General features: G+C 37.7%; 1 protein-coding gene across 1 annotated transcript in view; it reads right to left on the minus strand.

Annotated features, from left to right (window-relative positions):
- Pde3b (phosphodiesterase 3B) overlaps window positions 1–12909 on the minus strand; it is a 174885-nt gene extending 161976 nt beyond the window's left edge. The window contains exon 1 of the mRNA XM_027942347.2: window positions 11625–12909. Within this exon, the coding sequence (XP_027798148.2) occupies window positions 11625–12593 (969 nt within the window). The 5' untranslated portion in view covers window positions 12594–12909. The remainder of the gene's footprint in view (window positions 1–11624) is intronic.
- Window positions 12910–13428: the final 519 nt, after the last annotated feature.

Consider the following 13428-nt stretch of genomic DNA (forward strand, 5'->3'; position numbering starts at 1 on the left):
AGACCTGAAACATCTTCAGACCTCTTTCTAGACACCAGAGTGACTGTTCTGGGTCTCTCACATGAATGATTATAATAGCCTCCCTGCCCCCAGTCATTTGATTCTCTCATCAACTCTTCATATTGTTACAAATTTCCCTAAAATAAGGAAAATGTCTCTATTCTCTGGAAAATCATATCTAACATTTTCCATTAAATATAAAATAAATCCAAAATTTTCAGATGGCATACAAGATCTTCCACACATTACTTTCAAACAACCTTCCAGTTTCTTTTCTGGAAACATTTCTACATCGATTCTACACTCGCAGCTCTCCATTCTGATTTCCGTGACAGTGTCATTAACTTTTTTTTTAACCTACAGATGGTTTATCAGTCCAAATGGCTGTTTCTACTTAAGTTATACATGTATCCTTCGAATGCTTCCTTTACTTTTAGAAGAGGACTGCTAATACATTCCGATTAAAAAATAATGTCTTTTGCATTCTGCTATAAAGTACTCAGAGTGGAAATACAGCATGAATGCAATTTTGTCTTGTAGTGAGCTAGTTTATATATCTTTTTCAACTAGATATAAACTCCCTAAAGACAAAACTGTCTTATTCATCTTTTTATTTTCCCCACAGGACCTAGAACACTCCAATGCTCAAAACAGGGACTCATTAATTGTGAAAGTAATTAAGACAATATAAATCAAGTATAACATAGTAGTTACCCCTGTTCTCAGGGGAAATATTCCAAGACCCCAGTGTCTTACTGAAACTGTGGCAAGTACTATATATTGTACCCTATCCTACTTATACTGTTTTTTTCCTATTCATATCTATGACAAAATTTAATTTATAAATTAAGCACAATAAGAGACTTCTCAGTAATAATTAAAAACAGAATAATTTTACTTTAATAAAAGTTATGTGAATAAAGTCTCTCTCTCCCAAAATACCTTAATATACTATATTCTCCTATCTTGATGAGATGAAATGAACTGGAAAACACAATTACTATAATGCAGCATTAGGATACTATTTAAAAGTTACTTGACTACAAGTACCCCAACTGGGATACCACATCAGTCAATCTCATAGTCAAGACATGTACCAAGTGACTAACAGGAGGGTAGTGTATATAGAGGGATGACTCACATCTTGAATGGAATGAATATTACAAGATTTCAGGGCTAGGGTTGTGGCTTATCAGTAGAGCACTTGCATAGCACATGCAAGGCACATGGGTTTGATCCTCAGCACTGTATAAAAACAAATAAAATGAAGGTATTGTGTCCAACTGCAACTAAGAAAAAAATATTTTTAAAAAGATTTCATAACATTAGGCAGAACGTTGTGCAATTTAAAGCCTATGAACTGTTTATTCAATATTTGCCATTTAATATTTCTGGAACACAGTTGACCATGGGTAACTGATACTGTGGAAAGCAAAACTACAGATGAGAGGGAACTACTGTATATTATATGTTGAGAATGAACTACAGATGTAAATAGTACCCACAGGAACACTTTCAATTGTAGGTGAATTTGGAAACAGCTGATTATTTGTGCATGCATGCATGTGTATCAATACAGATATATATGTCATTAAATACTTAAAAACTTAGAATTTTGTCTTCTTGGTGAGATAAATCTTTTATAATTATATAATGATACACTTTTTCTCTAATAAAGGGTTTTCCTAGTTTGGTGTTTATATTTTATACAATTTTCTTAAAGACTGTGTTTTGTATCCTTTTTCCAATATTTAATTTGCTATTTTTATATATCCTTATGCTTGTAAAGAGTACATGGACAAATACTTTAACCCAAGTAGATAACCTCTCTTATTTTTAACTCCAGCTTGCCCTCAATGTTTATTATGATTAGTAATATACAGTATTTGTATTTGTTTCCATCATCTTTTTATATGCATTCTATATTTGTCTTCCTTGTCATTTTCTCCACCACCACTCCCTTTTCCCCGTTATATTGTTTGTTCCTCTTTTATCTCTCATTCCTTTCTTCCACTCAATATCTATCCTTTCAGCAGTTGCACTAGCTATCGAAATATATAACAAGATCTAAAGTCAGACTCTTCACCCTCCTCTTAAACAACATCTTTTAAGCATACTATTCTAATTTTTCCATCTAGTGAAACTACTGTGTTCTGGCGTTTTAATTCTAGCCTGTATCCCCTTGCAAATTGGGCATTGCTAATGTTTTAGAACATCAATGTTTGCTTATTTTACCTATATATTTATCATTGGCCTCCCTTCTTGATCCCAGTTCTTCCTTCTGCCTAAGTATTTACTTTTGGTGATAAAAACTCTCAATTTTTGCTAGTCTGAAATAGTTTTAGTTTGCCCTCTTTCTGGAGAAAGAATTTCACCTGATGTTTCTTAGTCTACATATGCAGCATTAGTTTGGATCACAAGTTGAACACCCCAAAGATTTTCACACAAAAAACTACTAGACTAAACAAATTTGGTAATGTTTCAGAGTACAAAATCAACACCTATAAATTAGTTAGGTTTTATACGATAACAATAAACAATCCAAAAAGGAAATTAAGTTCCATTTACAATAGCGCCAAAAAGGATAAAATATTTAGGAACAAATTTAACCTAAAAGACTTGTATACTGAAATTACAAAATGTTGCTGGAAGAAATGAAGACAAAAACAAATAGTAAGACATTCCATGTTCATCATTGTGAAGACTTACCATCATTAAGATGACAATCTATGAACTGGATGTAATCCCTATCAAGTCAATGATGACTATGTATAATTCCACTTACATGACTACTTTAAGTAGTCAAATTCATAGAAACAGAAGTAGAATGGTGGTTATTAAAGCTATAGGGAGGGGGAAGAAAGAAGCTGTTTACTAGATACGGTTTTAGTTCCACAAGATTAAAAATTCTAGAGATCTACTTCACAACAATGTGAATATTCTTACACTACTGAACTTTACATTTTAAAACATTAAGACCATATAATAAGAGTGAGGGAGGGAAGAACAGAGTTCATTGGATTAGACAAAGGTGAAAGAAGGAAAAGAAGTGGGGATGGGAATAAGCAAGACAGTAGAATGAATCAGACATAACTTTCCTATGTTCATATATGAATGCATGACCAGTGAAATTCCACATCATGTACAACCACAAGAATGGGATCCTAATTAGAATAAGTTATACTCCATGTATGTATACTATGTCAAAATACACTCTACTATCATGTATATCTAAAGAGAAAAAAAAGACTTTTTTTTAAATATAAGGATGGAATAAACCATATTTTTAAACTAATTGTTTTATGCATTGCTAGAACAAGTAACCTTGTTATAATTTCTAAAATTGTGTGACTGTGATTTAAAGGTATGTTTTTTAGTTCAGCTTATTTCAATGTGATAGTTGAGTGGCCAACATAGCAGCTACCTCCTAAAACACAGGGATCTTTAAACAAGGTATGGGGAGGAGGACAGCATGACTGTATTGGCAAGTAACTTTTAATATGCTTTTACCAATTGCAAAGGTTCACTTGGTATTCTGGATGTACTGTTTTTAAGTATCTTGCTAAGGGTGATGACTTCATAGAAGCTTTAATCAGTATCTCAAGGCAAATAAACACAATGTGGTAAATAAATAAATAAATATGGTTGAGACAATAAATAGTTATGTGCTTTTTACTACAATAATACTAAAAATGAACTCCAATGACTTTTTCTTCAGAAACAGAACACTCCATTCTAAAATCCATGTGGAATCTCAAAAGACCCCCTAAAGGGCCAAAGCAATTTTGAAAAAGAACAAAGTGTGAGATATTCTATTTCCTGGTTACAAAACTTATTATAAAATTACAATAATCAAAACAGTCCAATATTGACATAAAAACAGACATAAAGACCAAGGAAGAGCCGGGGATGTAAAGCAGTGGTGGAGCCCTTGCCTAGTATGTGCAAGGTCTTAGGTTCAATCCCCAGTACCATCAAAAAATAAGAAAAGATCAATGGAATAAAACAGAGAGACCAGAAAATAAACTCTCACATAATGTGATTAATTTATTTCCAATAGAGAAGCCAACAAATGGTTTTAGGAAAGCTGGATATACACAAGTAAAAAAATCAATTGGACCATTTCCTTATACCATATACAAAAATCAACTCAAAATGGACCAAAGTCCTAAATATAGGAGCTCAAACATTTATGAAACTCTTAGAACATAAGGAGAAAATTTCATAACACTGAATTTGGCAATGATTTCTCTGACACCAAAAACATAACCAACAAAAAAAAATAGATAAACTTCATCAAAATTAAAACCTTTTGCATATCAAAAAACACTATCAATAGAGTGAAGGACAACCATGTAATAGAAGAAACATTTACAAATCATATCTAATAAGGAGTTAATATCCATAATAAAGAACACCTACAAATCAACAGTGAAGAAAACAAACTCAATTTAAAAATGGGCAAAAGGACTTGAATAGACTTTCTCCAAAGAAGACATGCAAATGGCCAAACACAAGAAAAGGTATTCAATATCACTAATCCTTATGGAAATGCAAATTAAAACCACACTGAGATATCATTTCACACTCAGTAGATGGCTACAATAAAAAATAAATAATAGCAAACGTTGACATGGAAAATGAAGCCTTGTACACTGCTGGTGAGGTTATAAAATAAAGCAGCAGCCATTTATAGGAAAGAGTATGGTGTTTCCTCAAAATATTCAAAATAGAATTACCATAATTTTTTCAATAATTCCATTTCTGGATATATACCCTAAAGAACTGAAGGCAAGAACTCAAACACTCATGTTTATAACAGCATACTTTTCACAACAGCCAAAAAGTGGAAGCAATCTAAGTATACATGAACAAACTGATTAATAAAGAAAATGTAGTATATACTTACAATAGAATATTTTCAACAGTATGAAGGAAATTTTGAGACATGCTACAACATACAAAAGCCTCAAAAACATTATGCTAAGTGAAATAAGCTAGTCACTAAAAGACAAATATTGTTTGATTTCATTTATATGAAGTTCCTAGACCAGTGAAATTCATAGAGTAAAATGGTGGTTGCTAGAGCAGGGATAAGGAAGAAATGGAGAGTTAACCTTTAGTGGGTATAAAGTTTCAGTCTGGGAAGATGAAAAAAGTTCTGGAAATGAATGATGGTGATGATTATATACCAATGCAAATGTACTTATTATCACTGAACTATACACCTAAAAATGGTTGATAGTAAATTTTATATACATTTTACCACAATTTAAAATATACATGCATACATACATTATTTATGGCTTATGGTCACCTTACAATATCAAAGCTAGCAAAGACAGGCTAAGTGACTCCTCCTCACATTGCATTGCTCCAAACCTGCTTCCATTATCCCATCTCCGTCAGTGACCTCTTCTGCCTCTCTTTTCCACTTTTAAAGGATGTTTGTGATTACCCTGAGCTCACTCAGATAATCCTGGATGATCTCACCATCTTAAAATCATTAAATCCCATCTGCAAAGCCCCTTTTAATATGTGAAGTAACATATTCAAATACTGAAGGAATTAGAAAATGAACATCTTTGGGGTACCATTATTCTGTCTGCCATATACAGTAAGAGTTTAATATAAGCACACCTCACAACCAACAATTCTACTTCTACACACCCATATACATCAGGAGACATTTACTCATAGTAGCTTGATATATAATACCAAACAACTGAAAAACACCTAAAGGTCCATAAACAGTGAAATGGATTCATAATGAAGTACTATAAAGCGTTGAATAAATGAACCACAACTATCCACGTCAACTTGGAAGAATTTCAGAAACTGTCAAGAAAAAAAAGTTACAGAAGAATGCATACAGTAGGATTCTATTTACATAAAACTCAAACAGACACAATGAAAACATTATTAGCAACAGTCATGAAGTGCTATAATAATATAAAAGTAGGCAAGGGAATAAATGCGGAGGGTGCAGGGGGAACCCCCTACCTCAGGAGAAAGCAATTATCTCTAGGGCAGAAAAGGATTAAATAGAGGTAGATAGAATGGGAGGCAAACTAGTAGTGTGTTATTTTATTTTCATATTTTACTTTATTTTTTCTTAAACCATATAAAAATATGTGTGTACAGTCTTTTACACATGATATTTCTCATTAAAAATTTAAATTGTAACAAATAAATTGAAAATCTGCTAAATGCAAGTTGTATGTAAAGGAGGAAGCAGTAGCCAAAAAAAAAAAAATACTGTAACTGATGAAGGAGAAAAATCTTTAAAGATAATAAACCTCAATGCTGGAGAGAAAGTTCTAGGTCATAAAAAAATAAAATAAAACACACTCAGAGATACATTCCTCTGTCCCAAGTTCCAAGAACAGGCTTCTAATGACCATCTAAATAAGCAGGGATCCACTGGTAATTAACAAGATGAACACCAACTCAATGTTACAAATTATCAGGAACTACCTACAGACAGAACCCAAATCTCCTAAAATTTTGTTTGGCTAACACAGTTGTTCAGATTCTTTTGTTTAAACAGAACAATGCCTTTACACAAAGCAGATAACAGTCAATTCACTTCTATTCTTCTTTTTTTTAACTCTCCCTTTCTTCCTTAAAAAAAAAAAAAATGTATATATATATATATATATATATATATATATATATATATATATATATATATTTATATATGTTATACAACTAGTCCCTGATACCACTTGAGTTTGAGGCTAGCTACAATCCTAAAAAGTCACCCAAAAGAATCCATCTATCTTCAAGGTCATTATTATGAATTATGTGATTTCAAGTCCCTCCAAACACTTTCCCTGCTCTCTCCCTTTACTCCTCCCACCTCCTTTAATCAAGGATATTGCCTTTTATTACACAATTGGACACACCTTGAGAAATTAAGTACAATCTTGAAAATTATGACTGCATGTACAAATGCTCTTTATGGAAAATATAGGTAGACTGGAAGTCAAGATCTAGGTTCTAGGACTTGTTTTCACAATATCTCACAGCATAAACCTTAGCCAAAATTTTTATTCTCTAGAGTTCAATTCCTTTCGTTTTTATATAAAAGTAGATTTCAATTAAACTGTAAATCTCCCAATATCTTCTATACAAACATTTACAATAAAATAAGCTTTTCAGCAAGTATAGATTCTTCCTGCTTTGGATGGGGTATGAAAAGGCAGGAGAGTGTGTTAGAAAAATAGGCTGACCTGGTAATTAAAATGGGAAGTGAAAAGAGAATAAGAATCTGCCACTGTGGAAGACAGTGCCTGAGGACCATGAAAACAAGTCCATGAAAACTTTCCAGTTTTACTTATGGCTGCCGTTCACTCAGTGTATGAAAACATAAATTACAGAAATGTTACTATCTAATATAATTAAAATATTCTATCACACATCAACATTGCTTCTCATAATCTGTCAACTTTTATTCTCAAATGTGGCCAATTCTGCTATAATGAAGTTTTTGTGCTCCAATTTCATATTAATTTCAGTGTCAGTTAACTATCTGAAGATATCTGAATCTTATTTGTGCCTTAGATATTTCAACTTGTTGGAATGGTAAAACCAAAAGAAAAAGAACCAAGAATAGAAGAAAGGGTCAGGACAATTTACAAGTTCTAAAATGCTTTGTAAAACACAAAACCAAAAAGGCTAAAATCAGGTTATGAAGGCCTTTGCAAGCAATGGTCAAGGGCATGAACTTTATCTCCTGAACAATGAAAAGCCATGAAGCATTCTTAAAATGGGGCAAGTGACTTAATCAAATTTGTGTTTTTGATAACTGATGTCAGAATACATAATGACAAAATAGGGTATAAAATTATTATATAAACAGCATATTTTATTTATCTACAGAATATTATATTTATCTACAAAATATTAACATAAATTAGAATGAAACACTCATCATTGAAGCCAAAAAATCATTTCAAAAATACTACAATATTATTTTAAAAATTCAAAGTGAGAGCCAAACATGATGGCACACACCTGTAATCCCAATTACTCAGGAAGCAGAGGAAAGAGGATGACAAATGTAAAGTCAGTCTGGGCAATTTAGCCAGATCCTGCCCCAAAATAATATTCAAAAAGAGCTGAAAATATAGCTAAGTGTTACATAGCTTGCTTTGCATGTTTGAGGCCCTAGGTTCAATTCCCAATGCAGGAAGGAAGGAAGGAAGGAAGGAAGGAAGGAAGGGAGGGATAAATTAACTAATTCACAGTGGGGAACTGCAAATTCCTTAGAGGGGTTAAATAATCATGTACACTTTAAAATCCCTCTCATTTTAAGTCTTCACACTACATATGTACACTTTTTTCAAATAAAATTAACACTTTAAATAGTATTTATGGGCATTAAGACCACAGAATTTTAAAATATTTACCAAGCCATTTAAAAAGCACTTGCCATTTTAGGTATAGAAAAGTATCTCACATACTAACTTGCCTTTCAAAACCCCATATTTACCTAACCACACAAAATGGTCTTGTTGAAAAGCTGAAAACTACATTGTAGAATATACAATAAAAATGTATTTGTTAGTTCTGATCAAAGCTTTCATTAGACAACTGATTTTTTAACAACTTCTTCTTAGTTTCAGTTGACTCCTGGCAGACAGATTACAAACTCAGTGCTTCTTTCTATTAACCCATCAAAGCAGAACACAGTCAGCAGTACTTAGATTTAAATTTTAAATCTCTTAATACTTTGAAAAAAAAAAACTTAGTTAAAAAGTGACATGTATAATATTTAAACCAACTATTATGCATTAAGTCAAATGTTTTACAAATATGTGCCATTATTTTTCAACACAGTACTTAACATCCCCAAAATTAAAAAATACTTTAAGTCCATTCTTACCCAATTAAAAACATTTATATTAATATGCATTTTCAAGTGGTTTCTAAGATGTTAATAAAAACATTTAAATTCTTAAGGAAATGAAAGTATAATGATTTTGTTATCAAAAAAAATGAATACACATATGCTTTTTTTTTAAAGTTCTCTCTTTCCAAAAAACACACAATATTTATTTTTTCCAAGCATCACGCTTAAAAAATATAGGTTAGCAATACCAATATTCAACATGAAAAATAAAACTTCAAAAATCACTAATTTGTGGTCCTTTATACTCTTATTTAATCTTTACCAGAAGTATTTACTAACTGAACACAAATAATTTTAGACTAAGAAAGTATTATAAAATTCATCTACTGGTATTCCCCTGGCTTTACAGGATCCCTGAAACTCAGAAAGGTTTACTGAAATTTAAAGGTTAAACAGGCGAGTCAAGACTTTGCTCACTCCTCGGCCTAAGGGTCCTCAGTCCTCAATCCTCTGCCTAAGAGTCCAGAACATTTTCCCCTATGTCAGGTTCCACTCAAATACTTTTCTTCTTTCTTCACCTCTGAAACAACAAAGTATTTTTACAATTGTCATATACAACATATTGAAAATTACAAAATCTCTTGATCTTTTACTTCCATAAAAGTACTGGTTTCCTCTTAAATTCCTTATCATAATATATATGTGAAGCATACACACACACACACACACACAAATCCTATTAAACTTCAAGAACAGCATAAATAAAAATTCTCGTTATTACAATCTCTACTAGGTTAAAAATATTCTTTTCTAGAAACACCCATATAGTATCAATTTCTGACACTAAACATTAAGCAACCACGTACAAACCCCTGAACTATTAACAAATATTTTAAGACTCCCCAAATTTTTCTACTCAGTTAATAAGGATTTTGTGCACCAAGAAAATATGCCCTTTTTAGAAGCACAAATTGTATTTTCCTCTAATACAAATTAAAAAAATGAAACTACCTAGCACAGCAGCGCACCTAGTCAAAGGCTGATAAAAGTTGCTATGAGGGAAAGAGCACCCCACTGGATTAAGAGGATTAGAAGTTGACTACACCCATCAAGTTGCAATGAAAATATATTAAACTGTAATGTTAAGTTCAGCAAAATTGTCTACAAATGTTATGAAATGTGCTAAAAGAAATTCCCTTGTAATCAAAAGTCGAAAGTTATTCCATTCTATGAAAATAACGGATACTACTTTGCTGTACAATGAATCCTCTTAAAACAATTTTCTCGTGATACACATTTTCTAAGCAATGTCTATTATCATTGGGAGTAAACATAGAAAACAAAACGCGTAACATTATTTTCAAGCATTTAACCAAAAATTAAAGACCATAAGAGTGGCTTCTAAAGCCATATCAAAAAAGCAAAGTGTTGTCTCACTGGAACACCACAGGTCAGTGTTTAACATGTCATAAAATCAACATGGTTATCTTGTAGATTATCTTGAAGAGTACACATGACAGGAGAAAGAAAAGAAACAAAGTATCTCAGATGTAGTAAGGACAAGAAAATTTTGTTTCCAATATGCTAGGTTAAAGATATCACTAATCAATTAAGTCTGAAAACTAATGATATATACTCCTACTTAAAACCTCTGCACTTACCAGTTAAGTTGCACAGAACACAGCACTAAAAAAATCTAATCAAATCCTAACACCAACGCTTTCTAGACCTGTGAAGTTGGGTCACCTCAATAAACCTCAATTGGCTCATCTCTAAACTGAGGTTAATGTCACCTATCAAACAGAGTCCTTGAGAGGCTTTGAGACAACATATGTAAGGCACTTTGACTTTGTAAATGCTCAGTGAACAGTTGTTCTACTAAGTTTCCTGGTTATGTACACCAAATAGAGATCTCAATGCTATATAAAGATATGCTCAGTCCCTGATGATTTTGATTCTTTTAAAAATCAAAACTATGAAAGCCTACAAGAAAAAAAAAAATGGAAATGTGCTGGCATCTTTCCAGACATTACCAGGTTTAAAGGTTAAATTGTTAAAACATTCCCCTAATTATGCAACAAATACACATTACCATGAGTTAGTCTGTATAACTTTGCATTTGCCCACATTCCTCTTTTTCATCTAAATAAGTCTCAGTTCCAAAGCTCATTTCTGTTCTTTTAATTACAAGATCGATGACTCCTCTCGTTATTATCAATAATAACAAAATCCCGTTTAAAAATCAGATAGGGGCTGGGGTTGTGGCGCAGTGGTAGAGTGCTTGCCTAGCATGCATGAGGCACTGGGTTCAATCCTCAGCAGCACATAAATGTAAAATAAAGATATTGTGTCCACCTAAAACTAAGAAATAAAATAAATATTTTTTTAAAAAATAAAATTCAGATAGGTTGTCTCATTTAAAGGTAGAATGTTGTTTTCGCGCCGATTATCATCCTTGTTAACAGCAACAGATAAATGGCACCAAAGAGACCAACATCAAAGTACGCCCAAAGTGGAGTAGTGAACCTATCAAACAACACATAATCCGCCTTACTGCACAAAGTCTTCAACAACTGCAATATGAACAGCTGTCCCATTCCTACTGCAAGAGAAAACGTACTTGCTTCTGTGTTTCTAAAAAGTTTTCTGTATTTGAAGAAACCTTTCCAGAACAAAAACTGATCCCCTCGCCTTTGTTTCCCCCCAGGTCAGCGCGCCATGCAGCAGCCAGCCCACGGGCACTGAGCCCAGCTTTCTGTCCACCTACCTGCTCTCTCGAAATACAAGGCAACGAAGGTCTCCTGAACATTTTGCCACTGCCATAGTGACCGGCTGCCGTTTCTCCTAGCGACGCGCAACTGGACCTCCTCCGGGGTCTGATCACAGGCACTTTTTCTTCCAGGGTGCTGGGCACCCGGGGGTGAGGCGCGGCTTCCCTGAGGTGAAAGAAGTGATCCAAGCCCAGGGCCAGCAGGCATCCGACGGCCCCGACCAGGCAGGAGAGCAGCGGCCTGAGGGCAGTGGGCAGCGCCCCGAGGCTGGCGAAGGACACCCACCAGACCAAGCTGGCGACGAGCAGCACCAGGATGCTGTGCCCGAGCCGCACCGGGTGCGCGAGCGTCAGCAGCCCCACGCAGCTCAGCACCAACAACAACCTGCCCGCCGCGGCCGCCGCCGCCGCCGGGGGCGTGTGCGGGGCCGCGGCCGCGTCCCCCCCAGACCAAGACCACCACTGCCACACCAAGAAGTCCCCCAGGTAGCAGCAGGCGGGCAGCGCCAGCAGCCACCAGGAGCCGCCGCTCCGGCCGGGGCCGGGCCCCCGCTGGGTCCGCGTCAGGAAGCAGGTGAGGAAGAAGAAGGCACAGGCGATGCTGAAGAGAGGGCTGAGGCTGTGCGAGCACACGCTCAGCAGCGTCCGCAGCCGGGCGGCCCCGGCAGCCCAGCTCCCGGGCCCCGCGCCGAGCAGCAGGGCGAAGACAAAGGCGGCCAGGGCGCCCAGCGAGAGGCGCGCCGGGGAGAAGGGGGAGCCGCGCCGCGGCTGCGGGGGATAGGCCGGCGGTGGCTCCACGTTGCAGAAGCGGCAGAGGTGAAAGAAGAAGCCGCGCGGAGGGTCCTGCCTCAGCGGGCTCACGCAGCTCTTCACGTAGCCGTTCCTCAGACTCTCGAGGGGCGAGCCGGCCCCGTCCGGCGACTGCGGGTACCTCATGGCTTTGGCGTCTCGCTCGTCCCTCCTCATGGCCGGGACCGCAGGGAAGCGCAGGGCTCAGCGCACCGCGCTCCGACCGCAGCGGCCGCTCGCGATCCAGGACCCCGGTCCCCCGCGTTCGGGGAGACCACCGGCTCGAGACGCGTCAGGGCTGCGCCCGCCGCCGCCACCCAGGGTCCCCGCCGGGCGGGCTCTGGAGCGGCGGAGTCCGCGACATGCTTGCTGGCTGAGCAGAGGCGCGGCAGGAGCTTCTCTCCGGGACCGCTGCGGCCGCCTCCTCCTTTTCCCTCGGGCACCTCTCGGGACTGGAGACTCGGTGTCGCCTCCCAGCTCCCGCTGGCTGCAACAGTTACCTCACGGCCCCAGCCTGATCCGTTGGGCGCGCGAGCGGCGGGCTGGCGCTCCTCCCCCGCGGCTGTCCCTGCCGGGAGCGCGCCCCGCCCGCGCGCGCCCGCGCGCGCCCGCACCCTATCCCGCCACCACCGGCGCCGCGACCGCCCGATGGGGACGCGAGCCGGGTACCCAGCTGGCAGAGCGCCGCCCGGGCTGAGTGCGGCTGCAGGGGTCCTATGACCGACCCGGACTGGTAGAGGCGGACGTCCGGGACGTCCGTGGATGGAAGAGGCAAGGCCGCCATCCTGGGACTCCAGGCGCGCAGGCTCTCTTTGGGAGTAAGTCACTGCCTCTGACAGGTCTTAAGAGAAAAAAGTGTTTGTGGTCCCCAAGGAGAGGGATACGGAGCTAAGAGTGAGAGGGACGGGACTGGCGCCTCTGCCCTCAGCCAGGGTCAGGGTGGGCAGAGCTATGACCCGTTGAGGGCCAGCCACCACAAGACCAGATGAAAAACCCTAATCGTTAGGTCTGG

This window comes from Marmota flaviventris, chromosome 9 (assembly GCF_047511675.1).
Source record: "Marmota flaviventris isolate mMarFla1 chromosome 9, mMarFla1.hap1, whole genome shotgun sequence".
NCBI lineage: Eukaryota > Metazoa > Chordata > Mammalia > Rodentia > Sciuridae > Marmota > Marmota flaviventris.